The following is a 26615-nucleotide window of genomic DNA, read 5'->3' as shown; positions in this document are numbered from 1 at the left end:
GCGGAAGTTACTCAGTTGTACTTCCGGAACATGACACCCAGCTGACGCGCAGACCGGAAGTGTTAGCATGGCTAGCTGTGTGGATGTGTGCAGCTGAAGACGATGGTGTCTTCGTGTCGCAGATAAATATTTGAGTGTTAATGAAGCAACAATGTCTTCGGTTCAGTGTTTGAGAGAGTTTGTCAACGAGAGACTAACTGCTGCTGCTGAAGACATCTTCAGAGTCTTCGAGCAAACTATCGTCGAGTACGAGGAAGAGATCGATCGACAGAGAAGACTGTTGGACATCGTTTGGAAACCTGAGATCAAGCTACACAGGACAGGTGAGGACAAGCTGAATGGACTTAATGACACAGGACAGGTGAGGACAAGCTGAATGGACTGAATGACACAGGACAGGTGAGGACAAGCTGAATGGACTTAATGACACAGGACAGGTGAGGACAAGCTGAATGGACTTAATGACACAGGACAGGTGAGGACAAGCTGAATGGACTGAATGACACAGGACAGGTGAGGACAAGCTGAATGGACTGAATGACACAGGACAGGTGAGGACAAGCTGAATGGACTTAATGACACAGGACAGGTGAGGACAAGCTGAATGGACTTAATGACACAGGACAGGTGAGGACAAGCTGAATGGACTGAATGACACAGGACAGGTGAGGACAAGCTGAATGGACTGAATGACACAGGACAGGTGAGGACAAGCTGAATGGACTTAATGACACAGGACAGGTGAGGACAAGCTGAATGGACTTAATGACACTAACTCACGACAGGTGAGGACAAGCTGAATGGACTGAATGACACTAACTCAGGACAATTGAGGACAAGCTGAATGGACTTAATGACACTAACTCAGGACAATTGAGGACAAGCTGAATGGACTTAATGACACTAACACAGGACAGGTGAGGACAAGCTGAATGGACTTGATGAAGAGACATTTGTTTTTGTTTCTTCATGTTTGTGTCACGTGTTAGAAGCTCATCACCCCCCCACTCACTCAGTGAATCAGTGGAGGGTCCTCTGCTGTGTCCTCAGTCCTCCTGGATTTAAACTTTATACAGGAGTGAAGGATGAGACAGACAAGCTGAGTCTCACTCTGACATTTGAGTCCACACATCTGAAAGCAGCTGTACGATGTCTCCACAGAATGTCAGGAGATTCTCCCTCAGTTCAGGTGACGGCTTTTCTCAGTTGCTGTTATTTGGACTCCCTGTACAGAGTTCCCACGGAAACATGTCTGGAAGAAGAGGAAGGTTCTCGCTGCCCAGCAGCTCTGTGACCGGGACAGGAACTCCAGTCTGGACCAAGAGGATGTGAAGCGACCAGCTGCTGCTGTAGAAATCCCTGGAGTCAGTGGAAATATTATCGACTTCAATGAAGAGATCGATCGTCAGCGCAGACTGTTGGACATCGTTTGGAAACCTGAGATAGAGCTACAGCGGACAGGTGAGGACAAGCACACTCAATGAAAACACAGGAACAGGACTCATAGGACTCATAAAGGATTTAACTTGTTTTGACTGGTTGTTTGTCCACCACCTCATCGCAGATCATCTGACACAGTGAGAGCAGAGGGACATGTCTGGCTCTCGCAGGATTGTTGCATATATATTATTGACAAACTGCCTGAAGTGCACATCGATGCACCAGAGGCGCTGGTCCCTCCCTTTTTTAATCACACCTGCCAGTCCAACAGAGCTTCCCAGCCCCGGCTAACTGAAACCACCCAGACACTAAAAACAGACTGAAGGAGAAAGGAAAGAGAGTAAAAAGGTAGTTTTATATGACAACATGAAGGTTAAAGTTAAAGAGGCGTGAAGCATCCTTCTTTTCCGACACCTCACAGGATGTGTGGCAGGTTTTTTAAAATGCTTTTACAAGTTTATTCAATGACATCAGGCAGCAAATCACGTTACATGCAGCAAGAGGTCATCCATACTTCTTTTCATAGATTTTAACCCGTGTCACTATCTTTTTTTTCTGAACCCATGACACTTTTCTAAATAACTGTATCATTTTCTTATCACCTTTTATTTTACTTATTTAATTTTGTATTGTCCCTCTTCTGCTTTTGTGTGACCAACTTGTATATGACTTAATTTTTGAGCACCTCAATGTTGATGTCTGTCTGTCACTGCCTCCAGCCCACTTGTCTCTCTTGTATTTTCCTTTTGCTAAAAAGCTGTTTTGAAAGGTGCTATATAAATGAAGTTTATTATTATTGTTTAAACTTAGGTTTAATCTTACTGATAACTTGTTGGTCCTGATGACACAGCACTGATGTGTATCTGCTGAGACGTTTGTTTCTCCATCATCACACGAGTGATTTCTTGTGTCTCTTTGTTCCTCCAGAGTTTCCACAGCAACATGTCTGTAAGGAGGAGGAGGAGGTTCTCACTGACCAGGAGAGGAACCCCAGTCTGGACCCTCTTGGTCCAGAGCCTCCACACATTAAAGAGGAGCAGGAGGAGCTCTGCACCAGTCAGGAGGGAGAGCAGCGCTTACTGAAGCAGATCCAGACCTTTATGTTGACGTCTACTTATGAGGGAAGCGAGCACAGTGAACCAGAAGCAAACAGTGAGCAGCAGCTCCTCTGTCACAGCTCTGCTGGAGCTGAGAGCCAAGATCAGAGAGGACGTGAGCATGTGGACCCAGGAGCCACTGGAAATGAAGAGTCCCAGAGAAACAACTGTCCCCCAACACCGAGTCCCTGCAACACTCACACAGGTAAAAAGACTTTCATGTGTGACACTTGTGGAAAAGTCTTTATGACAAAGTCCAAACTGAACACACATCTGAGAATCCACACAGGAGAGAGGCCGTTTTCTTGTGACACCTGTGGGAAAGCTTTTCTATGTAAGTCCAGATTGACCCTACATCTGAGGGTCCACACAGGTGAGAGGCCGTATTCTTGTGACTTCTGCGGGCAAACATTCAGTCGGAAGGTTCACTTGCAAGAGCACATTAGTCGTCACACGGGCGAGAGACCGTTTTTCTGCAAACTATGTGGTAAAAATTACAAACAGAGGTCTGCCCTGAGAGTTCACATGAGAGTTCACACGGGTGAGAGACCGTTTTCATGTGAAATCTGTCAGAAGACCTTCTTGGTCAAAACGAACTTGCTGGTCCACATGAGACTCCACACGGGTGAGAAGCCATGTATCTGCCACACATGTGGGAGGAGCTTCATTTATCCAACATCCTTAAGAAAGCACATTAGAATCCACACAGATGAAAAGTCGTTAATTCCTGAAGATGTGGGAGAGATTTCACACGTGGTGGTGAATTGACTGAACGTGAGAAGAGTCCTCACTGGTGAAGAACCACATCAACACCTGATGGAAAAGAGAATCAGACGTGTCCCAGTCAGGAAGTCCCCTGGGATCACAAACACTACAATCACATGTAAAGATGTGGGAGAGGAGCAGTTGTATTGTTTCGTGGACACGACACACAAGAAGCCACAGAAGTGAAGAGCCACGTAATCACAGCTCTTGTGCTAAAAGTGTTTCTAATTCACACAGTTGAAAGAACAGCTGAGAATCAGTTAACACAGAAAACTCCATCAAGACGAAGCTCGTGTGGAGACGAGTTCGTCCTCATGACTCAGATTTCTGTTTGCAGCAGGATTCTCTGAAACAGCCTCCAAATCGAGTCCCTCGTTCAAACCAACGTGATGGGCCTCTTAAATAACTATTTCTTTTTAATATTTATATTCTCCACCTCAGCTGTACGAGTGTGGTCATCCTGCCACTTTGATTCTTTGATTCTCTGCCTCCATCTTGTCCTTTCATCTGTTTTCTGTTTTGTGTGATTGAATCCACTTGATAGTACTGGATAGTGCAGTACTTCTACCTGACAGTTGCTCTGCTGTCATTTAAATGTAGAATGAGTTTCTAAAATGACTTCTATGAAAACATAAAATATTCCATTGTTTGTCTTTAGACTGCATCTGGAATTCACGGATATTAAATATTACATTTATGTTAATAAAATATAAATCTGATATTTTTGCTTTGATTAATTTCATGTTATTTTTTCTTTTCATTCCTCAAGAAAAAAAACTTTTTAGTCAGTTACTTTCACAAGTAAAATACCAACAAATATTGTCATTGAATATCCAACATTTATTCTCCTGCCTGCTGACGACACAGCTCGGCCTTCTCAGTCCTGCAAACTGCCATTTCTTCATGTCCCCAATAAATCTTCTTTTTATCACTTGTACTTCTGTTAAAACAGTGAATGTAAAGTTTCCTGGTTTATACAGAACGGCATCACATGAAATAATATACAAAGAAATACACGTGGAGAAAACTTTATACAAGAGGAGAAAATCCTTTTATGAGTGCATTTAGCAGTTGTGTGATTTTAAAGGATGTTTATATGTTTGGGTTGAGGTGATATTTCTATTTTTGTTTAGTTGATATGTATATTTAGTTGAGATGATGATTTTTATATCGTTTGATATCTCGAACCACAGGTTCATCATGTTTGTTGTCGACTGGTCAGATGTGACAGAAGAAATCAGCTCAGATACATTTTAGGATTCACATCAGTTCTGCTGCTCGTCACCAGGTCAGACAGTGTGGGCGTGTCAGGGTGAGACTAGGAGGCGACATCACGTAGAGTATTGTTGCCTCAAAGAGTCGAGGGACGTGTCCTTTCATAAATGACGGTTCAGTGTTTCCTCTGCTAAAGGAGACGAGTTAGGAAGCATTGAAGCTCCTGTCCACTTCATGTAGAGAATTCAAACAGCTCTTGTTATGGCGGCCGTTCAAACACTTCCGGTCATTTCACTCAGACTTTATTTTATAAACGGAAAAGCGTCGAAGCGGAAGTTACTCAGTTGTACTTCCGGAACATGACACCCAGCTGACGCGCAGACCGGAAGTGTTAGCATGGCTAGCTGTGTGGATGTGTGCAGCTGAAGACGATGGTGTCTTCGTGTCGCAGATGAATATTTGAGTGTTAATGAAGCAACAATGTCTTCGGTTCAGTGTTTGAGAGAGTTTGTCAACGAGAGACTAACTGCTGCTGCTGAAGACATCTTCAGAGTCTTCGAGCAAACTATCGTCGAGTACGAGGAAGAGATCGATCGACAGAGAAGACTGTTGGACATCGTTTGGAAACCTGAGATCAAGCTACACAGGACAGGTGAGGACAAGCTGAATGGACTTAATGACACAGGACAGGTGAGGACAAGCTGAATGGACTGAATGACACAGGACAGGTGAGGACAAGCTGAATGGACTTAATGACACTAACTCAGGACAGGTGAGGACAAGCTGAATGGACTTAATGACGCTAACACAGGACAGGTGAGGACAAGCTGAATGGACTGAATGACACTAACTCAGGACAGGTGAGGACAAGCTGAATGGACTTAATGACACTAACTCAGGACAGGTGAGGACAAGCTGAATGGACTTAATGATGCTAACTCAGAACAGGTGAGGACAAGCTGAATGGACTGAATGACACTAACTCAGGACAGGTGAGGACAACCTCTAGAGCCTCAATTGGACACTTGCGTTGTCACATACAGGTCCTCCAGAGGACGTCTGGAGATTCTCTGGAGTTCAGTACATGTTTGATTTGTCTCATATTCAGTGTCTCATTGATGTCAACAAGCAGCAATGTCCTCTGTTCTTAAACAACCAGAGTCAAACTACCAGAGACTCACATGTGAGGATCTGTCTCCCAGGACACAAGGACAACAGATGCTGATGGAACTGAACACACGTGCTTGTCTGTCCGTGTCTCTCATATCGTTCATGTTATGTCTGAGTCGTGTATATAGTGAAGTAAGGAAGTGCAATGTGGACATGAGACGTTCAGTGACCATGTGACCAGCAGCAGCTCCTCAACGTCACTGACGAACTCAGTCCAACAGCTGATTTTTCAGTTCTGCGAATTGAGTCGAGCTTCATCAAAATCCAATAAACAGACGATCAAACGCTCAACGGAGACTCATGTCCTAAATTAATGGCATAAAGATTCCAGGTCCAGGAAATCAAAGTGTTCTGAAAAAACAAAAGGCCTTAAAAAGCTTTAAAATACATCAACACGTATCAGCTCAGCTTCATCAGGGTGACAAACATGCAGTATTTTACCTGGCCTCTAGGGGCATGGCACAATTAACACAATGCACAAAATGGAGGGCGTCCCCTGCTGGTCATCATGAACACCAGCGTAGTTAAGGGTGGTGCAGCACGAGGAGCGATGAGGAGCGATGAGGGCTCAACTCACGATAGAGAACCAACATTAAAATGCAGCAGTTGAGTAATTATATCAAACAATAGTACAAATATACTCAGGTGATAAAAAAATAGTATTTCAAAGAGGGAACTAATATTAAAGACGCTTCGAAGAGGGAAACCCTCAGGACGATCACCTGATGGCTGTGTGATCACTGTGACTGAGGGGGAGAGTGGTCGTCCTCTAATCTGAAGGTTGTCAGTTCAATCCCAGTCTTACCCATACTGCACGTCGAAGTGCCCCCCCCCCCCTTGAGTGGTCATCAAGACTAAACTCTATATAAATACAGACCATTTACCATTTTACACTGAAACGTGACTGTAATGTAAAACTTTGTGATACATCTCAGAATACATGATACTCTGTGGTGTTTGCTTTATGTTGCTCTATATCTCACTGAGGAATGGGGATTATTGAGGTTATGCCTCTCTAGCACAAATAGCACGGCAGGTTTTAATGTTTGAAGTGGATTTTAAATTCATCACCTCACGTCTGTGTCTTTCTGAATCTACATGACGATTATAAATGAGGCCCCGGTTCAAAAACCACAACATCCACACTTGAGTCAGTTCTGGACTCGATTAGAGACTTTTAAAACAAAGTTTACATTTTGTGTAACGTAAATAAATCTCTCTGCTTTTTTCACTTGCTGTTATTTATTTCTTCCATTTATTTTTCCAGAGTTCTCACGGAAACATGTCTGCAAGAAGAAGAAGGTTCTCACTGCCCAGCAGCTCTGTGACCAGGAGAGGAACTCCAGTCTGGACCAAGAGGACCCTGCTGCTGCTGGAGAAATACCTGGAGTCAGTGGAAATATTAGCAAGTTCAATGAAGAGAATGATCATGAGTGCAGACTTGTTAATATCGTATGGAAACCTGAGATAGAGCTACAACAGACAGGTGAGGACAAGCTGAATGATAAAAACACAAAAGATTGAACTTGTTTTTATTGGTTCTTTCTCCATCATCACACGAGTGATTTCTTGTGTCTCTTTGTTCCTCCAGAGTTTCCTCAGCAACATGTCTGTAAGGAGGAGGAGGAGGAGGAAGAGGAGGAGGTTCTCACTGACCAGGAGAGGAACCCCAGTCTGGACCCTCTTGGTCCAGAGCCTCCACACATTAAAGAGGAGCAGGAGGAGCTCTGCACCAGTCAGGAGGGAGAGCAGCTCGTGCTGAAGCAGGAGATCCAGACCTTTATGTTGACGTCTACTTATGAGGGAAGCGAGCACAGTGAACCAGAAGCAAACAGTGAGCAGCAGCTCCTCTGTCACAGCTCTGCTGGAGCTGAGAGCCAAGATCAGAGAGGACGTGAGCATGTGGACCCAGGAGCCACTGGAAATGAAGAGTCCCAGAGAAACAACTGTCCCCCAACACCGAGTCCCTGCAACACTCACACAGGTAAAAAGACTTTCTCATGTGACACTTGTGGAAAAGTGTTTGATGCTAAGTCCAAACTGGACCAACATCTGAGAATCCACACAGGAGAGAGGCTGTTTTCTTGTGACACCTGTGGGAAATTTCTCACCTCTAAGTTGGGCTTTTTGATCCACATGAGAAACCACACAGGTGAGAAGCCGTACACCTGCAACACATGTGGGAAACAATTTAGCAACAACTCTGCATTGAGAACTCACAAAAGAACCCACACAGGTGAGAGGCCGTTTTCTTGTGACACCTGCGGGAAAACATTTGGTCGGAAGGTTCACCTGGAAGAGCACATTAGTCGTCACACGGGCGAGAGACCGTTTTTCTGCAAACTATGTGGTAAAAATTTCAAACAGAGGTCTGCCCTGAGAGTTCACATGAGACTCCACACGGGTGAGAGACCGTTTTCATGTGAAATCTGTCAGAAGACCTTTCTGACCAATTCAAACTTGCTGGTCCACATGAGAGCCCACACGGGTGAGAAGCCGTATTCTTGTGACACCTGTGGGAAAGCTTTTCTCTGCAAGTCCAGATTGACCCTTCATCTGAGGGTCCACACGGGCGAGAGGCCGTTTTCATGTGACTTCTGCGGAAAAACCTTTACTCGGAAGGTTCACTTGGAAGAGCACATTCGCCGCCACACGGGCGAGAGACCGTTTTTCTGTGAAATATGTGGGAAGAATTTTAAACAGAGGTCTGCCCTGAGAGGTCACATGAGACTCCACACGGGTGAGAAGCCATATATCTGCAACATGTGTGGGATGAGCTTCATTCATGCAGCATCCTTAAGAAAGCACATTAGAATCCACACAGATGAAAAGTCGTTAATTCCTGAAGATGTGGGAGAGATTTCACACGTGGTGGTGAATTGACTGAACGTGAGAAGAGTCCTCACTGGTGAAGAACCACATCAACACCTGATGGAAAAGAGAATCAGACGTGTCCCAGTCAGGAAGTCCCCTGGGATCACAAACACTACAATCACATGTAAAGATGTGGGAGAGGAGCAGTTGTATTGTTTCGTGGACACGACACACAAGAAGCCACAGAAGTGAAGAGCCACGTAATCACAGCTCTTGTGCTAAAAGTGTTTCTAATTCACACAGTTGAAAGAACAGCTGAGAATCAGTTAACACAGAAAACTCCATCAAGACGAAGCTCGTGTGGAGACGAGTTCGTCCTCATGATTCTCTGAAACAACTGTGAGCCTCCAAATCGAGTCCCTCGTTCAAACCAACGTGATGGGCCTCTTAAATAACTATTTCTTTTTAATATTTATATTCTCCACCTCAGTTGTACGAGTGTGGTCATCCCGCCACTTTGATTCTTTGATTCTCTGCCTCCATCTTGTCCTTTCATCTGTTTTCTGTGTTGTGTGATTGAATCCACTTGATAGTACTGGATAGTGCAGTACTTCTACCTGACAGCTATAGTTGCTCTGCTGTCATTTAAATGTAGAATGAGTTTATGATGAAAGCATAACAAATATTTAACTGTGTCTAGAAATCACACATATATTAATTACATCATCACGGTTAATAAAAGTAAATCGGATGTTTTTGTTTTATTTAATTTCATGTTATTTAGTTCCATTTATTTACTACTTACTTCTAAATCACTGCGCTGAAGAATCATTACATGTTGTTACGACGACGAACCGTGAGTGAAATACAAACAAATATTGAGAGGTTAGAACTTCCCACTTAAAAGTTGTATATTTAGTCTCTGCTCCAAGTATCATCACCCCCCCCCCCCCCGTCACGTGATAGAGCCACTCAAAGGCCCCACCCACAAACGTCCACTGTGCATGAAGCACAAAAGGATCAAGACCAGAGCAGTGGATTTGGAGAATATGCATTTAAATAAATCAGAATGTAATTGCAAATGTACCTTTTAAGATGAACTAAATCACACAAACGAGTTTCCCAGACAAACAGCTTCAAGTTCACAGTGGGACACTGGTGAACAAACCGTCATACTGTTCATTAACCAAACACATTAAAACATTAAAACATGTGTTATTTAATCCCAGACTGTGAGTTAATGTCAGTGTTATGATCTGACGATTCTAATGTACTCTAGCTCCGGGTGGATAACCAGTAACAGCACACTTAACAAAGAAGGAGGAATTCTAATAACATACTTTCAATTAGGAGAATAAAGCAAATGTTTTTTACCCTTAGTGAATTCTCCAGTGTAACAAAATATAGCTGTACTTTTGATTAATGCTATAACCATGTAAGTATTATTAATCCTTATCATTTGTAGTTATTATGCTCTTTTATAAAGCTTCTGTGTTGTATACTTAGAACATAGACACTACACCACATACTGCCGACAGCCATGTGCTTTGTACAATAACTTTTACCAGTTCAAGTAACGAGCAGAAACTCGTTTGACTTAAACATAAACTTGGCTGAGTGAAGCTACGCGTTTCTGAGAGCAACTCACTTTCAGTTTAAGTTCAGTGTTAATTTGAGGTGCTACTCTGCTGTACAGTTGGAACTGTTGTGTGTCTGTGTGTGTGCATGTGTGTGTGCGTCCAAACCAAAGTAAGTTTGTTGTTTATTCGTCACTGCATCTTTGTTGAGTTGCGTAATCCTTGTGACTGTTTTATCTCTTGTTGGCTTGTGTTTTAGCTTGTGCATTGTAGCTAAGCTAAAGGCTACTGCATACCTGTGGCTGATTAATTGGGTTTATTATGTTGGTAATTATCTTTATTATGATTGAGCTTTCATTTGCAGAACCACACACACAAGTACATCTTTATGTTGAACTCTGCTGGATTAAAGAGCAGGAAACTCAACTGTCTCCAGAGTCATCATTTACATTCAAGAGAGGGAGAGAGTGAACTGATGCACACTGCGATTACAGCCCAGAGTGACCAGCCTGTAACTACTGATGTAACCTTGATGTCAGACCTGCACTACAACACACATCTGGGTCAGCTGGCAGTTTGTAGTCTGAGTCTCTGAGAGTATCAGGTTCTCTATAAATCTTGGGTCTTTGTCCGGTGTTGGAATTGATATGATCCCTTGTCTGGTTGTGGGTGGGAGCAGGATTCAAACATTTCGAAATAGACTTGATTCAGCAGATGTCTTATATGTGAGGCCTCCTGAGCCAGAGGAGACAGAAACCCGGTGAAGCTCTTAGAGAAAAAGAGCTAAACCTTAGGGACACTTGTGGAAAACTCTTTATTACTAAGTACAGATTAAAAACACATCTGAGAATCCACAGAGGAGAGAAGCCGTTTTCTTGTGACACTTGTGGAAAAAACACACAACACAAAAGTGTCCACACGGGTGAGAGGCTGCATTCCTGTGAAACGTGGGAAATGTTTCTTACATGATATTTTACTAAAATTTCACATGATGAGTCACACAGGTGAGAAGCCGTATTCCTGTGGAACATGTGGGAAATGTTTCAAAGCCAAAAGGAGCCTGAGTGACCACATGAGAATCCACACGGGTGAGAAGTCGTACACCTGCAACACAAGTGGGAAAAGTTTTATTCACACATCTTTAGAAAAACATGAAAATCCACAGATTAAAAGTTGTTTACTTACTGAACATGAGACATAGCTTTCTGAATCAGTGGTGAAATGAGCCCTTGCACACACAGGACATATATAAGGAATATACAGCTACAGCAGTGCGCACAGTTCATCGATTATATATATGCTGTCCACAGTCGTAGAAACTGAATCGTGTCTAAATGACAAAATGATCTCAAGTAAAAAAACCTCAGAAGTGATTTGTTTATTTGTGTTATACATTCAATGTGTTTAAATCCGACTAGAAGTTAAATACAAATTAAAATGCTTCTTCTGAAGTTTGTTGTTATTGATGTTTAACATTGAAATAAACAGAAACCGTTATCAGGACACGTCTGCTCCCACATTCAAACAAACACTTCTGTTACAAAACACACAAACATGTGAAGGAAGTGATTTTATTGTGGGGTTGAAAATTCTTCACACATGCAAACAGTGATGTTGAAGCCAGGAATCATTAAATATTTTATTAGCAAACCAGAGAGAAGTGAAGAAAGAACAAGCTGAAGGAACTGAACCATCTGTTTCTGTACAAGTCCAAATATTCTACATTATATACTATTATACAAGTGGATTACAATTCATGTCTTTAGTACAACAGTCACAAAGAAAAGCTTCTGTTGCACCAGTGTCTTCTTCTGTCTCTGAGTGATGATCATTTCTTCTTTTTCTCAAACTAAGATCCAACTTTTCATTTGATCGACTCAAAACAAACCTCAGAGCTGAAAACCCCACGGACTGTGATTGTGTTGACTGAAGATTGAGATTTTAGCCAAAGCAGAAAATAAAAAGGTCAAACGGAGTTTGAGACAAAAGAACCTCAGTGTTGAACAAACTGATTTTAAGGCCTGAGGATCAGCTCCTCCATCGACACCTCATCATTCCAACAGCAACACAGAGACGTTCTGTTGGAAACCAAAGTGTAAACAGACATTCAGTCTGAACATTTTGATCTTTGACAAATATCAGTTCCTCTCTTTCTTGAGTTGGATGTTCAGATTGATACCACTCTTAAATCTGTACATAGCACAGAGCTGCTTAGCATCGAGTCCACAGTCTGGTACAAACTGTCCTGATAGAACACACTAAACACCAGAGTTGATGCATGAGCTCAATCTGAGCAGGAGAACGAGTGTTTCCTCCACATGTCCAACTCCTCCTTTACTGGAGTCTCTGTGTTCAGGTGTGTAAAACGTGGGACTTTTGTTTGAACAAATCATGAAGCTGCTGATTCCACCAGTTCCCTTGTCGTTTCTCCTGGTGAACAAAAAAATCATTTGTTGCTTCTGAGTAAAAAACAACACATTCTTTTTTATCAAGATCAGAAAAGTATGAAATTTCAATTTAAAATGAGCAGCACACTGCTTCACAAAGCCAAACTGTTAATGAGGAGACATTCTGCTGTTGCTTCATGAACATGACTAAAGGAAGGCAGCACACAGATTCTTGTGTCGAAGTTCTCTCGTCCCCTGCGATGATGAGCTGTTCAGCTTTGACTGCTCCTCTGTTTTCCAGATTTCTCTGAAGAGAAGAGGCTGCGTTGGTTCGAGGGAACAACTTAGTCCACAGGTGCTGAAAGTCCAACACTGTCACAAGCAGGTAATGAGGAGGGTGATAGCAGAATGCTTTTCATTTCTGTTGTTTATACAATGGAACATCGCTGTTCATGTGAATATCAGTGATCTCTCCCTCCACCTGCAGGACCAGGGCTGAGACCGAACAGACGGTTATCTGAAGACAAGGAGTCTCAAGTCCAGGCTCAACATTATGGATTTGAATAACAGCGACGTTCAGATATTCAAATCAACTTACATTGGTTGTGTGTGTGTGTGTGTGTGTGTGTGTGTGTGTGCGCCAACATGAGCCCAACCAACACTTGTATCAAGGCCAATAACCAAAAGTGTACTTATTCTACTGTGTATCCTCCAATGTTCCTTCTTCTGTGAGAAAGGGTGAAAATAAACTTGTCATTGCCGTCAGCTCGTAGGAAAATGTTTCTGAATGATTTTAAACACATTTCCTCTCAGGTCTGACATCATCGTTCGATGTCAACATAGAAGTACCGACGTGTCTGTGGGTCGAGGGCACATGACTCACAGCTGTAAACTAACTCAGACCTTTTCCACGTTTCAAACTTGCTGCATGTTGCAGCTGGTGCTGACGGTCCAATAGCAATTAGCAAATATTTATGTACTGCTCCTTTAAGAGACGATAAGAACACGTGGGAAAGAACAGTAACACCCTCTACCTGCAGGTGGCACTAGTGTCTGAACTGCAGCAGCTGTTACTCACCAGTAGGTGGTGTAGGTTGGTCTGAAGCTGGATTGAGTGACAGCTGTCGTCGTGTGGAAGCTTGTGTACTTTGTCAGAAATGTGTTCGCAGGACACGACGCTGCCGGTGAACCAGCAGTCATCCTCCTGGTGACAGGTCGAGAGTCACAGACTTTTCTATATACAGGTGTTCAACATGCTCGCACAGACACACACAGACACACACAGACACACACAGACAGACACACAGACAGACACACAGACACACACAGACAGACACACACAGACAGACACACACACACAGCGAGGGTTTTTCCTCTTGTGTTATCGCTTCTTGTTTATCGTGAGGATCAGACGTCTGCAGGTGAGAATCAGAGATTTAGATACGATTCTGTCGTCATACAGACTCTGAGATATTGTGAGACCATCGATCATGATACATCATCAAATAAAGAGGGAAAACTTTTCCTTAAAGCCAAAAGAATTTCTTTCAAACGCGTTAATAAATCAGAAGCTGCGTTTATTATTGACTATGTGAAGTTGTGGGGTGGACAGCTGAGTGTGTACCAAAGTGCATAGAGTTGAAACACACACAGCAACAGCGTCAGTACTGCAACAGAACTGTGGTAATGGTGTGAACGTATCGATGATGTATCACAGACGTCACATTTATCGCCTCATCGACTCCAGCAGAGTCCGCAGAGAGGTGAGGGCGGCCGGCTGCTCTTTAGTCATGCAGTAAAAGAAACACGATGAGAACCGAAGCTTTAGGATCCGACCTGAGGCATTATGACCCACAGGTGCTGGCCAGGTGGGGCGGGGTCAGCACGGTGGGGGTCCGGAGTGATCAGGAGTGATCCATAGGTTCGGTGGCGCTGCTCTGTCCGGAGTCCTGGCTGTCCATCTCCTCCAGATCCTCTGGTGTCTCACCTGCTTTGCCAGCTGAAGAGGCCTCTGCTGCAGCTGGAGGAACATGGCTGGCTGTAGGTGTTGGTTGGCCCGTGCTTATCTTAGTCCCTCCTGTTAGATCGTGGCTGGCTCCGCCCCCTGTGGCGGTGGCACTCTGCTGCTCTCTCAGGTGGCGCTCCATGGACGCCTGGATGGAGGAGACCATCTCCTGCAGCTTCCTCCTCTGCTGCTCCATTAGGCTGGGGTCCAGACCGCGACTGTCCTTCATGGTGACGAAGCCCGGCGCCATCCGGACCAGCTCCCTGGTGGCGTCCTCAGGGATGTCCGACAGGTCTGGTGGACCTCTGGACACACTGGCGCTCAGGTCCATGCCGCTGCTGTGCTGGCGAGTGATAGGCCGGTGTTCTGGAGGGGAGGAGCCACCGGCACTGCCTAGGGAGTGACCTTTACCCTGGAAGGCGTTGACGCTCTGCAGCTGCTCCTTCTTACGAATGACGCCACCGCTGCCCAGCTTGAGCACGCCGTGTGACGGACTGCCCTCTCTGCTGCCCCTGGTGGTCGCTTCCGAGCGCAGCTGCACCAGCGCCTCCTTCACCAGCTCCTCCACATCAGGGCCGACAGGGAAGTGGCCAGCAGTGTCCACACAGAGCTCCAGACGCTCCTCTGCTGCGTTGTAAACAAACGTTTTCCCTGTCAGGTGAGGCAGCGTGCAGTGTTTCCCGTCCATCAGGCCTGAGAGAGAGAGAGAGAGAGAGAGAGAGAGAGAGAGAGATCACAACACAACATCAAACAACAAATCTGTATCTCGTCTAGAATCAGGAGATTGAAATTCAATGAGCAACTTAAGGTTTTAAGAAACATCACTGGTTTTTATTTTTTCTACCAACAGAATCAGACTGAATCAGCAGATGATCACTTTCATCTAAAAATCCAACCAACCCACCCATGTCTTTCTTCACGATGTTGTAGAAGACGCCACCCTGCTGGAATAAGTGCGGCAGCTTCTTTGCGTACGACCAAACATCTTCACCTGGAAGAGAGAGAGAGAGAGAGAGAGTTCACACAAGTTCACAAGTACGAATCAAAGCAGAGGGAACGAAGTCTCAGGCTTCGTCCATGACTACAGGGATATTTTACTCCTCAGCTTCATGTGTGGGTTTTTCTGATGGTGCAGCGACACAAACAGTTCAGGTAAAGAAAGAAGAATCGACATCAGGGGAGTGAAACACAACATTAGTGCTGATCATCTGTGTGAAGTGTAAAGTATGAGCTCGGGTTAGAAACAGACTGATGAGCAGACGCTTTGTGTTTTCTCAGACACGATCGTTAATATGAGCTCCAGCTCACAGGAAATGCAGCGTCAGACCTGAGTGCTGATGAAACCTTCCTGAATATCGACAGACGCTCTCTGTCACGCTGCCTGTTGGTCTGCTGATCTGTTTATCTGAATGCAACCGCAACCTTTGACCCTGTTGGCAGGTGAGATGCCTGAGTCAGCACATTCGCAGCGTGCACACACACACACACACACACACACACACACACACACACACACACACACACACACACACACACACACACACACAATTGTCTAACATTCAGGGTAGATGATTAGAAACGTGATGGGCCTACACAGCTTCCTGCAAGCTCATTCAGCTGCTTGGTCGATGCCTGCAGGTTGTTATTCACCTGCCTGCTGCAACCAATCAGGAGCCAGGACACACCGGGACGTGTACAGTGTGAACATGTCAGCGCTGTGACACAAACACAGACTCACTCCAGATGTTGACACATCTGCTGGATCAGATGGAGTGGTTCACAGGTTTACCAGTGATTACTTCATCTCTTAATCGATTAAAATGTTTCTATCAACCTCCTTATACTGTTGGACAAATATCTTTTGTGTATTGGACCAAAGGAAAGCAGCGAACCGTCTCACTGTCAAGAACAAAAGCATCTTTCATGAGAGGCCACTGATGACATGGATCAGAAGAGTCTGGTTGACTTTGTTCAGGATGTTTCTATGACCCACGATACAGAAACTGCTTAGACCAACTGAAATGAAACCTAAAAATAAGTGAACAATATTTAAACCAAAGTTTTAAATATGTGAAGCTCTGCTGCTTAATTAAGAAATAATTAACAGAATAATCACTAATCAATAGTTCATCTGACAAAGTTTGAAAGTCATCAAACATCACCAGGATTAAAATCTGTGTTCACCAATAAAACATTTTAAGAGGTTACACTTGCAGATGGGGGGGGCGCTGCATGTGCCACGCTGCTGTGTTCTTACCCATCAAGGTTGCCAGGAGACAGAGGGAGGACATCTCAAGGTCGATGCTGTCCTGCAGTTCCCGGGTGCTCATCCTGCCGGATGTCACGGCGTCCTCGCTCTTCACAGAGTGCAGGGAGGCGTGTGAGCTGGAGGCTCGAGGGATGGAGGCGGAGGGGCTCTTGTCCTCTGGGCCCCTCAGTATCTCCACCGACACTCTGTCACCGTGCTGCAGAGCCATGGGCTCGTTCTCCTCACCGTCCTTCGGTGGGACCAGCTCTTTGGGTGGGAAGCCGTAGCGGATGCACTGCTGTGGAGGCGGCACGCCAAACTGGTTGGCGATGCTTTTTTGCAGCTCTGAGAAGGTGGTCTGAGCCTGCAGGGTCAGCATGGCCTGCCTGCCGTCACTGGTGGTCACACGGATCTTCTTCTCCTTATTGGAAGAGGAGGGGGATTTGGTGGGCGTGGCTGGAGCCGAAGAGGAGGACGTTTCTGGAGACCCCCCTGGGGAAGACGTCCGGCCGTGGCCTCTCTGCTCCTGCTTCAACTTGTCAGTCCGTCGCCTCTGAGTGACGAGGGCTTGCTCGCTGATGCTCTGCTGGATGCTGCGCTCAGCTCGGCTCATCGTCAGCTCCTCTTTATGGAGCGTCTTTGCTTTCTGACCGGTCAGGATGATTTTAGTGGGCGGCTGGGGGTCGGCCGCCTGCTCAGTGTCACTGGTGTCCGTCAGACGCTGGACATGAGCCCCATCGATGGACACTGGGTTATACTCATCCGGGTTCTTCTTGGCGGTGTGATGCAGGATGGTGTTTACCACCTTCTGCACCAGGATCTCGCTACCAAACTCCCCTGGAAAGTGCTTGGTGACCAGTTTCATAGCGACGTCATACACATTGCTGTTCAACGCTGTGTCTGCCTCATACTGGAACCAGTACACTGTCTCTCGCACCACCCGACCCCCCCACTCCAGCGTGATAGGAAAGGCTTCGGGGAGGTTGTCATATTCTTTTTCCTCCCAGTAATGCTTGAACCCACATCCACATTTGCCCCCCTGAGAGCGGGTGTTGGTTCTATCCCCATCCAAGTAAACCACTGACCCGCTGCCACGGATGTGGCGGACTGACGTGCCATGACACCAGTTGCAGGTGTTGAGGGAGCTCAGTTTGTAATCTGCGATGAGGACGTCTCGCTGGGGGTCATATGAGCAGACCACATTATTAAGGGGGAAGCTGTAGTTCTTGTCTGGTCGCAATTGACCGTGTGTAGATTTGGCCAAGTTGTAGAGCTTCCCACCAGGAACCAGCCAATCCTGTGGGACGTGGAGCTCGGAGAGGGCGCCACAGATCAGGCAGCGGTGCAGCCGGTTCTCCATCACTGATTTCTTAGCAGCCTCAGTCACCTCCTCGGGCTGGATGCCGATCACGCCGGTCCGCCTGTAGACGTACTGGTGCACGTCAGCCACCAGCGCTGGGTGGATGCTGTGCTTCTCCACGAACACCTCCTCCATGGCATTGACCAGCCTCATTAGATATTTATCCTGCAAGCTGCGGTCGCCGCCGATCATGCAACTCCCATCTTGCTCCAGCTTGATGTATTTCCTGATGAGCTCCTGAGGGACACCCCAGGCCTTCGGCAGCAGCCGGGCCGGCAGCTTGGGCAGCACCGTGTTCTTGATTCCCACCAGAGGGATGTAGTGGTTCCTGCCGGAGCTGCTCCAGGCGATGCAGATGGGTTTGTTGAGCTTCCCATCTTTCCCCCGACACTGCTCCTCAGCCACCAGGCCGGGCAGGAAGGTGGCTGAATAATCCCCAGAACTCCTCATTCCACTCAAGGAGTCCAGCAGGATTATGGGTCGGTGGAGGACGTTGGCTAATCCAAATATGTGAATGTTGCGCAGTCCGAGCGGCACACCTTCAGGCGGGATGAACAGGGGGTCACATTCGTTGATAATGTCCTCCCACTCGGCAGCATCGATAAAGTCCTGAAACAGGGCTTTGTAGCTGTCCAGGTTCTTCTTGAAGTTCTGTTTGAGGTTCTCCCTCAGCGCATGCCAGAACAGTTCTCTGCCTACCAGCGCTCTGGACACAGCGTGGACCAGGCAGTGCCCGTCTCCGTCTACATGGACGGGAATGAGACACTCTCTGTTGCCGTTGGCTGTCTTAACCTCCTCCAGGGTGTCGTGGAGGTAAATGAGGCTCCCGGACCGGTCCTTGCCGTAGCCCATGGTGGACACATGGTCCGGCTCGATGAGGAAAGCTCTGTCTCCCAGGAGAGAGCAGTCAAACATCTCACCCTGGTTCATGTCCCTCAGCAGCTTGGCCTTGCCGGTTTGTTTGTCCATGCCGTACCGGGTGAGGACCGGAGACAGGAGCTTGCAGTGGTAGTTCGAGAGCCCCATCACCTTCACCAGCTCGGTTCCCTTCTTCGGGGCCCCGGTGACACCGAGCAGGGCGTTTCTGAGCAGATTGTGGAGCACGACATCCGGATCCGTCACCTCCTCGACGCTGAGCAGGTTCCTCTGCTCGTGTCGTTGTCCACACTCGGTGCACTCGATGCTAACGGAGCCGTGAGCGGGGAAGAACAGCCTCGCCTGACATTTCGGGTCCGGGCAGGTTCCAGACAAAATGCGCTTGTCCTTCTTCTTGGAGCTCTGCAGCAGCGACATCTCGGCTGGAAAAGGTCGGGAGGTGCGTGGGAGCTTCACAGAACCATGACGGTGACGAACCCGGAGCCGCCGACGACTGATTTTAACCCAAATAACACAAGAACAACACGGAAGCGGCTGTTTTTTTCCGTCGGTGACTGGTTGTTGCTAAACGTGACACGCAATGACGCCAGGTTGTGGGACTTGTAGTTCTGCTGCGTAACTACGTTGAGGAATTGGGAGACGGCGGAGTGAGGGGCCGGGTTGTGTCTGTCCTCTGGGTCTCTGTCTCTCAGTGACAGCAGGAGACATGTTGTCTGGGACACCATCAGCCCACTGCGGTTAGAGACGAGCCTAGTTACAGCGCACTCGACTACATTTACCACGATGCACCGCGGTGTAGTGACGTTCTGTTGTCAGGAAGTCAACACGGCACGAACATGGCGGCTCGGGGAGAATTCTCCAGCTCCGGCTCATGAATCTGTCCCCGCGACGAATCAACGAGCTGCTCGGCTGTGTCACAACGTGGCGCAGCGGGGTTGAGATGATCCGGGCTTTAAATCTAGCTGAGTTTGAGACCAGCGACACCGACACGCGGAGTTTGCTGCTTAGCTTAGATGCTAAGCTACCGCAGTGGCTCTCAGATGGGGGACGTTGATAACAATGATCAGACATGTGGGCTGTGTGTACATGTTTTAAATGTCTCATATATTTCTGAGGAATATTCATTAACTGTTCACGTGTTGTTGGTTTCTCCACATAACTAAGTTACCTCTCCGTGTCGTGCTGAGCACCATGTGTTCAGTACTGACATGTTCTGTCTACTTACGTGTTTACACCGGATCAGACATCTGTTCTTGTAGGGTTGACAATAAAATTGACTTTGACTTTGAAGGAATAAGATTTGTCAAATTATTCCGAGGGACACACATGAGTTGGTCCCTGGAATATTTTCTATCTATATTGAAACAAACACAGAACACACATATTCTTCCTCAATTACTACAAATATTACTTCATCACAGAAGCTGTAAACCTGAACATCCAGCGATGCTGTTAGCCATAACAGTGATACGTCTAAAGTCTGTTCAGAAATTCATCCAGATCAACATCAACCACAGATTTATAAGATGTTTTGTTGATTGAGATAAATTATTATTATTTAACTTTATGATCCAAGGTCAAGGAAACGCAGCAGCAGATAGTTAAAATTAGATTGATAAGAGAAACATATGAAAAATAGAAATAAAGACATTATGCTCATAATATGAACCTTACACTAGAGTCAGACATATTATTTGTAGAGAGACTAACTTGAGTAGCACAGGTTGATGTACGAGGATCCAAACTGTATTTGTGCATTATGTATATGAAAGATACAATTAGGAAAAATTAAAACATAATAAACAGGGACATTGCAAAATAAAGACAATTACATATAAATGAAAAAGAAATGGTGTAAACAGGATATATACAGTTTAATGTGATTAAACATCCACCATTGAATTGAATTGCTCAGATAGAGTGTTGCACAATTAAATGAGTTAAACCTGAATGAGTTTGCAGTCCCAGAATTATTGAGTTTGGTCAAATAGGATTGTTGAACAGGTCAGATGTGTTGAACAGGTCAGATGTGTTGAACAGGTCAGATGTGTTGAACAGGTCAGATGTGTTGGACATATTAGATGTGTTGGACAGGTTTGATGTTTCCGACACTTTCTGACCCTTCAACGCATCACAGCGCGCGCCCTCTACCTGTAAACATGTGACGTCAGACTCCGGGGGGGTCTCGCTGAGCAGAGAGTGTTTCCGGTGACGCTGGACTCGTCTCTCAGGTGAGGGACACCTGTCCAGGGCCGAGGAGGACTGGTCTAATCCCCGAGGGCGACGCGTCGAGCGCACGGAGGGTTTGGGTGAGGAAGGATCGTCTCTGTCGCCGGAGGCTTCAGTCTCGGTGTCTTTCAAATGAAGACCCCCCGTGTGTCCACGCTGTCTCACAGTGGAGTCCCTCTGCAGCGGATTCATGGTGACGAGATTCAAACCCTCCAGCGGCTCTGACTCTGTCACGTCTCGGAGATCTCCCAGATTCTACAGTTCAGCTCCAAACTTTTATTGCAGATTTCTTTTTTTAAGGAAGTTTTCTTGTGAGTGTCATTTTCAGATGGACTGGATTATTATGGAATGTATTGTTCTACTTGCACTGAATATTTTTTAAAAACCTGATGAGTCATAGTGTGTGTATGTGTGTGTGTGTGTGTGTGTGTGTGTGTGTGTGTGTGTATATACACACACTCACACACACACACACCTACATACAAACTGTGATGTCACAGGGCTTTTATATACGTCAATTTAATTTAAAAAATAAAAAAGATTGATTAACTTGATTGAGACTAACTTTGTTCTTTTATTGACAGAGAAGCTGCTTCGTGTGAACAATGTGGCTGACTGCAGAAAGGTCAGCGGTGTAGAAACAACTGAAGGGCGACAATCATTGGACGAACTTCTTCTTTATTTCAGGAAGATCTACGAACAGTGAGTCCATTCTCTTTACAACATGGCCGCCGCGCCAGGTTTATCTCTTTCTGTCTCTGTTCAATCAGCCTGGCTGGATATTTGTGCAGTAACACTTTTCTTCTTCAGGTAAATCTACAATCGGTAAGTTCCATTTCTTTATTCTTATTTTTATTTTTTAACGGCCGCTGTGCCTGCTGGTGTAGATCAGAGAGATTTATCACTGTTTTCTGTGACTCTATAATAAAGTGCTGTCTGAGTTGTGTCTCTTTCTTTCCTACATTATTCACACACAGCATCAGTGTAGAAAACACATTTCAATAAGAACTGATTTTATTAAACTGTCGGAAACTTGTGAAATTTTCCTCAGAATCGCGTCGGTGTTGATAAACTCTCACTACCTGTCCTCACTACATGTCCTCCCTACATCTACCTGTCCTCACTACCTGTCCTCACTACATCTACCTGTCCTCACTACCTGTCCTCACTACATCTACATGTCCTCACTACATCTACCTGTCCTCACTACATGTCCTCACTACATCTACATGTCCTCACTACTTGTCCTCCCTACATCTACCTGTCCTCACTACTTGTCCTCACTACTTGTCCTCACTACTTGTCCTCACTACCTGTCCTCACTACCTGTCCTCACTACTTGTCCTCACTACATCTACCTGTCCTCACTACCTGTCCTCACTACTTGTCCTCACTACATCTACCTGTCCTCATTACATGTCCTCACTACATGTCCTCACTACATCTACATGTCCTCACTACATGAGGGACGGGAAGAGGAAGAGCGAGCTGAAGAAAACCGGCCACGAGAAAATGACTGATGCTGTAAAACAGGTAGAGATGAATCCGTGAATCATTTGTTCTTTTCATATTCAGGTAAAAAACAAAATCAGAAAATTAAAAACCCGTCATTATTTCATTATTTATGAATCTGATACCAAAGAACAAAGAACGGTTTGTTTGTTTCAGATCAAAGATGAAATGAGAAAACGGGTCACAGGCCGAACTTGATTTTGATATTTAATTAACATGAATTAATCCATGATGTCGGATCACGTCTGCGTGTCGCTCCGGTCATTTTATCACTGAGTCCTGACTGTGAGCGACTCGTGTTCAACTGAACGTGTTGACGAGTCGTTTACATGATGTTTAAATGAGTCTCATAAACTCTGGAATCAAACCAACACGGAGTAACTTCATGAACTGATCAGGTCCTGATAACTAGTGATGGTGTTAGTTAAGGTGAGAGCAGCTCAGAGAGGAGGAGGAAACAGAATTAACTAGTGATGGTGTTAGTTAAAGTGAGAGCAGCTCAGAGAGGAGGAGGAAACAGAATTAACTAGTGATGGTGTTAGTTAGAGTGAGAGCAGCTCAGAGAGGAGGAGGAAACAGAATTAACTAGTGATGGTGTTAGTTAGAGTGAGAGCAGGTCAGAGAGGAGGAGGAAACAGAATTAACTAATGATGAGTGTTAGTTAGTTAAAGTGAGAGCAGGTCAGAGAGGAGGAAACAGAATTAACTAATGATGAGTGTTAGTTAGTTAAAGTGAGAGCAGGTCAGAGAGGAGGAGGAAACAGAATTAACTAATGATGAGTGTTAGTTAGTTAAAGTGAGAGCAGGTCAGAGTGGAGGAGGAAACAGAATTAACTAGTGATGGTGTTAGTTAGAGTGAGAGCAGGTCAGAGAGGAGGAGGAAACAGAATTAACTAGTGATGAGTGTTAGTTAGTTAAAGTGAGAGCAGCTCAGAGTGGAGGAGGAAACAGAATTAACTAATGATGAGTGTTAGTTAGTTAAAGTGAGAGCAGGTCAGAGAGGAGGAAACAGAATTAACTAATGATGAGTGTTAGTTAGTTAAAGTGAGAGCAGGTCAGAGAGGAGGAGGAAACAGAATTAACTAATGATGAGTGTTAGTTAGTTAAAGTGAGAGCAGGTCAGAGTGGAGGAGGAAACAGAATTAACTAGTGATGGTGTTAGTTAGTTAAAGTGAGAGCAGGTCAGAGAGGAGGAGGAAACAGAATTAACTAGTGATGGTGTCAGTTAGTTAGTTAGTTGGTTAGTTAATTAGCTGAATGCACTAATTGTAAGTCTCTTTGGATAAAACATTTGTCAAATGACCTGTAATGAAGGAAACGAGTGTGGCAGTACCTCCGTTTATCCACCAGAGGGCAGAGTAGATCAAACTCTGACCATGAAAACACGTTTGTATGAGAAACTGCATCATCGTCTCTCAATGACGGTTAATTCACAAACAGCCGTCCCTCTACTTCCTGTTTGAAGGGACTCCGTGGTCCCCCTCCCTCCCTGCCAGCTCAGGTACGTCTCACCTGTAAAGACTCAAATGAAGCTGACGACTTTGATCGACACGTCTCTGATGGAAGCTTCTCATTGGCAGACCACTCCACCCCGGCCAATCCCCTCACTCCTCCAACCCCAGCAGCCTGCCGTCCTCCCCCCCAACACACAACCACGGAGCCATGCCCTTCTCTAACTTCGGGCCCATCGGCACTCCGGACAGCCGCGACCGCCGGGTAGTGGACCGCTGGAAGGCCGACAAGACAGGTGAGGGAGGGGCGGGGTCCAGATTTAGAAAACGCAGGTGAAACGTGATGAAGAGTTTTACGAAGGAATGTTGTATCGTTGTTTTCCAGGAGCCGTCAGCGGCTTCGGTCTGGACTACCTGCCGGCTGCTGCAAACAATGATCGGTTCTTTCATTGGAATCATTTCTCGTCTCTGTTTAGAAAAGTTAAAAACGCAGTTTGGTCGAATCATTAATTAAGTTCAGAGAAAAGAAACTGGACGAACATTTAGCACCAAAGTAAAAAACTGATTATTGTCCTGCTGATGACTCACTGATCCAGGAACTGCTCAGACTCTGAGTTCCACCTGAGAGTTCCTGCTCCATCATGTCCGAGGTTCCTTTAGGCCCAAAAGGGCTGGTTCTGTGGTCCCTCTGGTTCTGTGGTTCTGTGGTTCCTCTGGTTCTGTGGTCCCTCTGGTTCTGTGGTTCTGTGGTTCCAGCGGTTCCTCTGGTTCTGTGGTCCCTCTGGTTCTGTGGTTCCTCTGGTTCTGTGGGTCCAGTGGTTCCAGTGGTTCCAGTGGTTCCTCTGGTTCTAGTGGTTCCTCTGGATCTGTGGTTCCTCTGGTTCCTCTGGATCTGTGGTTCCAGTGGTTCCAGTGGTTCCTCTGGTTCAGTGGTTCCAGTGGTTCCAGTGGTTCCTCTGGTTCTGTGGTTCCAGTGGTTCCTCTGGTTCTAGTGGTTCCTCTGGATCTGTGGTTCCTCTGGTTCCTCTGGTTCTGTGGTTCCAGTGGTTCCTCTGGTTCTGTGGTTCCACTGGTTCTAGTGGTTCTGTGGTTCTGTGGTTCTGTGGTTCCTCTGGTTCCAGTGGTTCCTCTGGTTCTGTGGTTCCAGTGGTTCCTCTGGTTCTGTGGTTCCACTGGTTCTAGTGGTTCTGTGGTTCCTCTGGTTCTGTGGTTCCAGTGGTTCCTCTGGTTCTGTGTTCCTCTGGTTCCTCTGGTTCTGTGGTTCCTCTGGTTCTGTGGTTCCAGTGGTTCCTCTGGTTCCACTGGTTCTAGTGGTTCTGTGGTTCCAGTGGTTCCTCTGGTTCCAGTGGTTCCTCTGGTTCTGTGGTTCCTCTGGTTCTGTGGGTCCAGTGGTTCCTGTGGTTCCTCTGGTTCTGTGGTTCCTCTGGTTCTGTGGGTCCAGTGGTTCCTCTGGTTCTGTGGTTCCTCTGGTTCTGTGGTTCCTCTGGTTCTGTGGGTCCAGTGGTTCCAATGGTTCCTCTGGTTCTGTGGTTCCTCTGGTTCCTGTTGTGACAGTTTGGGTTTTCTTTCTGTGGGTTCTACCTTGACGAGTGTTTACGTGCCGTCAGTACTGGTTCTTTTAGAGCCAATCAGGAAACCTTGAGTGACAGCTGGCCAGTGGGACACTGTGAGGCTCTGGCGCCCCCTTCAGGCTTCAAGCTGCTGCAGTTTAAAGACTTTATTTTCCATGGAGGTTGTTTTGTTCAGGCAGACGTCACAGACACGTCTGTTGTCTGTGATTGTGTCTTGTTGCATTAAGACGTGTTTGAAAATGAAATGTTGAATGTGGAGGAAGCGACTCACTCGCAGCTCGACGGCTTCTGTCGCCGTGTTTTTCTTTTTTCTGGACTCTGATGCGGCGATGACGTTCCTCTCTGAGATGTTCGGGAGGCGTCAGGCGGCTGCTCCTCATTGGTCAGAGCTGATGTTGTGATGGGAGACATCTGAAGAATCGGTGGATTGAGCCTTTAAATAAACTGAACTCTGTTCTCCTCAACACTGACTCCGTGTTTATCTGTTTTCAGCTTGAAGAAGGATTCATGTAGTTCACACTCCTCACCAGCTGGTGGCGATAATGAGCTGATTTGTTTTCATCCACCAATAAACCTGAAAAGAAGCAGAAGAAATCATTTGGGACGGAACGTCAGTTCTTCATGTTGATAATATGAATGAGTGATGAGATGTCTCCTCTGATGTCATCAGACTGTCCATCGCTGCAGCCCCTCCCTTCAGGCCCCCCCCCTCCTCCTGATTAAAGCCCAGTCTGCTCTGATTGGTTGACAGCTCACAGTGGAGAAGGAAACCTCCTCCGTCATTGTGATGTCACAAAACAAGATGATGTCACATGACAGTATTATCATGTATCTGCGCCGGCGACACCTAGTGGCTGGAGGTGTTATGTTCTTGTTTGTCTGGAGAAGTAAACAAAAGG

General features: G+C 45.9%; 4 protein-coding genes and 1 long non-coding RNA gene across 9 annotated transcripts in view; 4 read left to right on the top strand and 1 right to left on the bottom strand.

Moving 5' to 3' along the window:
* Positions 1-21: 21 nt before the first annotated feature.
* LOC109641686 (zinc finger and SCAN domain-containing protein 2-like) lies at positions 22-10504 on the top strand. The gene is made up of 5 exons (XM_069511414.1): positions 22-323; positions 1234-1461; positions 2368-2742; positions 6955-7173; positions 7279-10504. The coding sequence occupies exons 1-5, from the start codon at positions 152-154 to the stop codon at positions 8568-8570; spliced, it is 2286 nt and encodes a 761-aa protein (XP_069367515.1). The 5' UTR covers positions 22-151; the 3' UTR covers positions 8571-10504.
* Positions 10505-11188: 684 nt separating this feature from the next.
* On the top strand, positions 11189-13243 carry LOC138405107 (uncharacterized). The gene is made up of 2 exons (XR_011238810.1): positions 11189-12850; positions 12953-13243. It is a non-coding gene; the product is annotated as an uncharacterized lncRNA (long non-coding RNA).
* Positions 13244-14025: 782 nt separating this feature from the next.
* On the bottom strand, positions 14026-20772 carry vcpip1 (valosin containing protein (p97)/p47 complex interacting protein 1). The gene is made up of 3 exons (XM_020106209.2): positions 16728-20772; positions 15375-15461; positions 14026-15163 (listed from the first exon to the last, which is right to left on the bottom strand). Exons 1-3 carry the CDS (start codon positions 19369-19371, stop codon positions 14370-14372), a joined length of 3525 nt encoding a protein of 1174 aa, XP_019961768.2. The 5' UTR covers positions 19372-20772; the 3' UTR covers positions 14026-14369.
* The window catches only part of LOC138405099 (dentin sialophosphoprotein-like), a 12448-nt gene continuing 6604 nt past the window's right edge, over positions 20772-26615 (top strand). Inside the window, exons 1-5 of one of the 5 annotated variants that reach the window (XM_069511490.1) lie at positions 20772-21494; positions 21768-21885; positions 22650-22716; positions 24160-24195; positions 24275-24441. In XM_069511490.1, coding sequence (XP_069367591.1) covers positions 24357-24441 — 85 coding nt within the window. In that variant the 5' untranslated portion in view covers positions 20772-21494; positions 21768-21885; positions 22650-22716; positions 24160-24195; positions 24275-24356. Of the gene's footprint in view, positions 21495-21767; positions 21886-21993; positions 22717-24134; positions 24196-24274; positions 24442-26615 lie in introns of all 5 variants that reach the window. The other 4 variants (XM_069511489.1, XM_069511488.1, XM_069511491.1 and 1 more) reach the window with 4 other exon arrangements.
* The window catches only part of LOC138405098 (uncharacterized protein SPEM3-like), a 4028-nt gene continuing 2481 nt past the window's right edge, over positions 25069-26615 (top strand). The window contains exons 1-2 of the mRNA XM_069511477.1: positions 25069-25136; positions 25647-26615. The exon at positions 25647-26615 is cut by the window's right edge and continues 2481 nt beyond it. The gene's annotated coding sequence lies outside the window, so the exon portion shown is untranslated. The remainder of the gene's footprint in view (positions 25137-25646) is intronic.

Source organism: Paralichthys olivaceus, chromosome 16, assembly GCF_024713975.1.
Source record: "Paralichthys olivaceus isolate ysfri-2021 chromosome 16, ASM2471397v2, whole genome shotgun sequence".
NCBI lineage: Eukaryota > Metazoa > Chordata > Actinopteri > Pleuronectiformes > Paralichthyidae > Paralichthys > Paralichthys olivaceus.
The sequence above is the reverse complement of the archived record's forward strand: the minus strand, read 5'-3'. Positions and strand labels throughout refer to the sequence as shown.

Excerpts from the sequence above, each read along its gene's own strand:
- vcpip1 (XM_020106209.2), bottom strand. The coding sequence starts at position 19,371 with ATGTCGCTGCTGCAGAGCTCCAAGAAGAAGGACAAGCGCATTTTGTCT. Across the intron at positions 15,462-16,727 it reads TCTCCTGGCAACCTTGATGG|GTGAAGATGTTTGGTCGTAC; the intron begins GTAAGAACACAG and ends TCTCTCTTCCAG. Across the intron at positions 15,164-15,374 it reads CATCGTGAAGAAAGACATGG|GCCTGATGGACGGGAAACAC; the intron begins GTGGGTTGGTTG and ends TCTCTCTCTCAG.
- LOC109641686 (XM_069511414.1), top strand. The coding sequence starts at position 152 with ATGTCTTCGGTTCAGTGTTTGAGAGAGTTTGTCAACGAGAGACTAACT. Across the intron at positions 324-1,233 it reads GATCAAGCTACACAGGACAG|AGTTCCCACGGAAACATGTC; the intron begins GTGAGGACAAGC and ends CTCCCTGTACAG. Across the intron at positions 7,174-7,278 it reads GATAGAGCTACAACAGACAG|AGTTTCCTCAGCAACATGTC; the intron begins GTGAGGACAAGC and ends TTGTTCCTCCAG.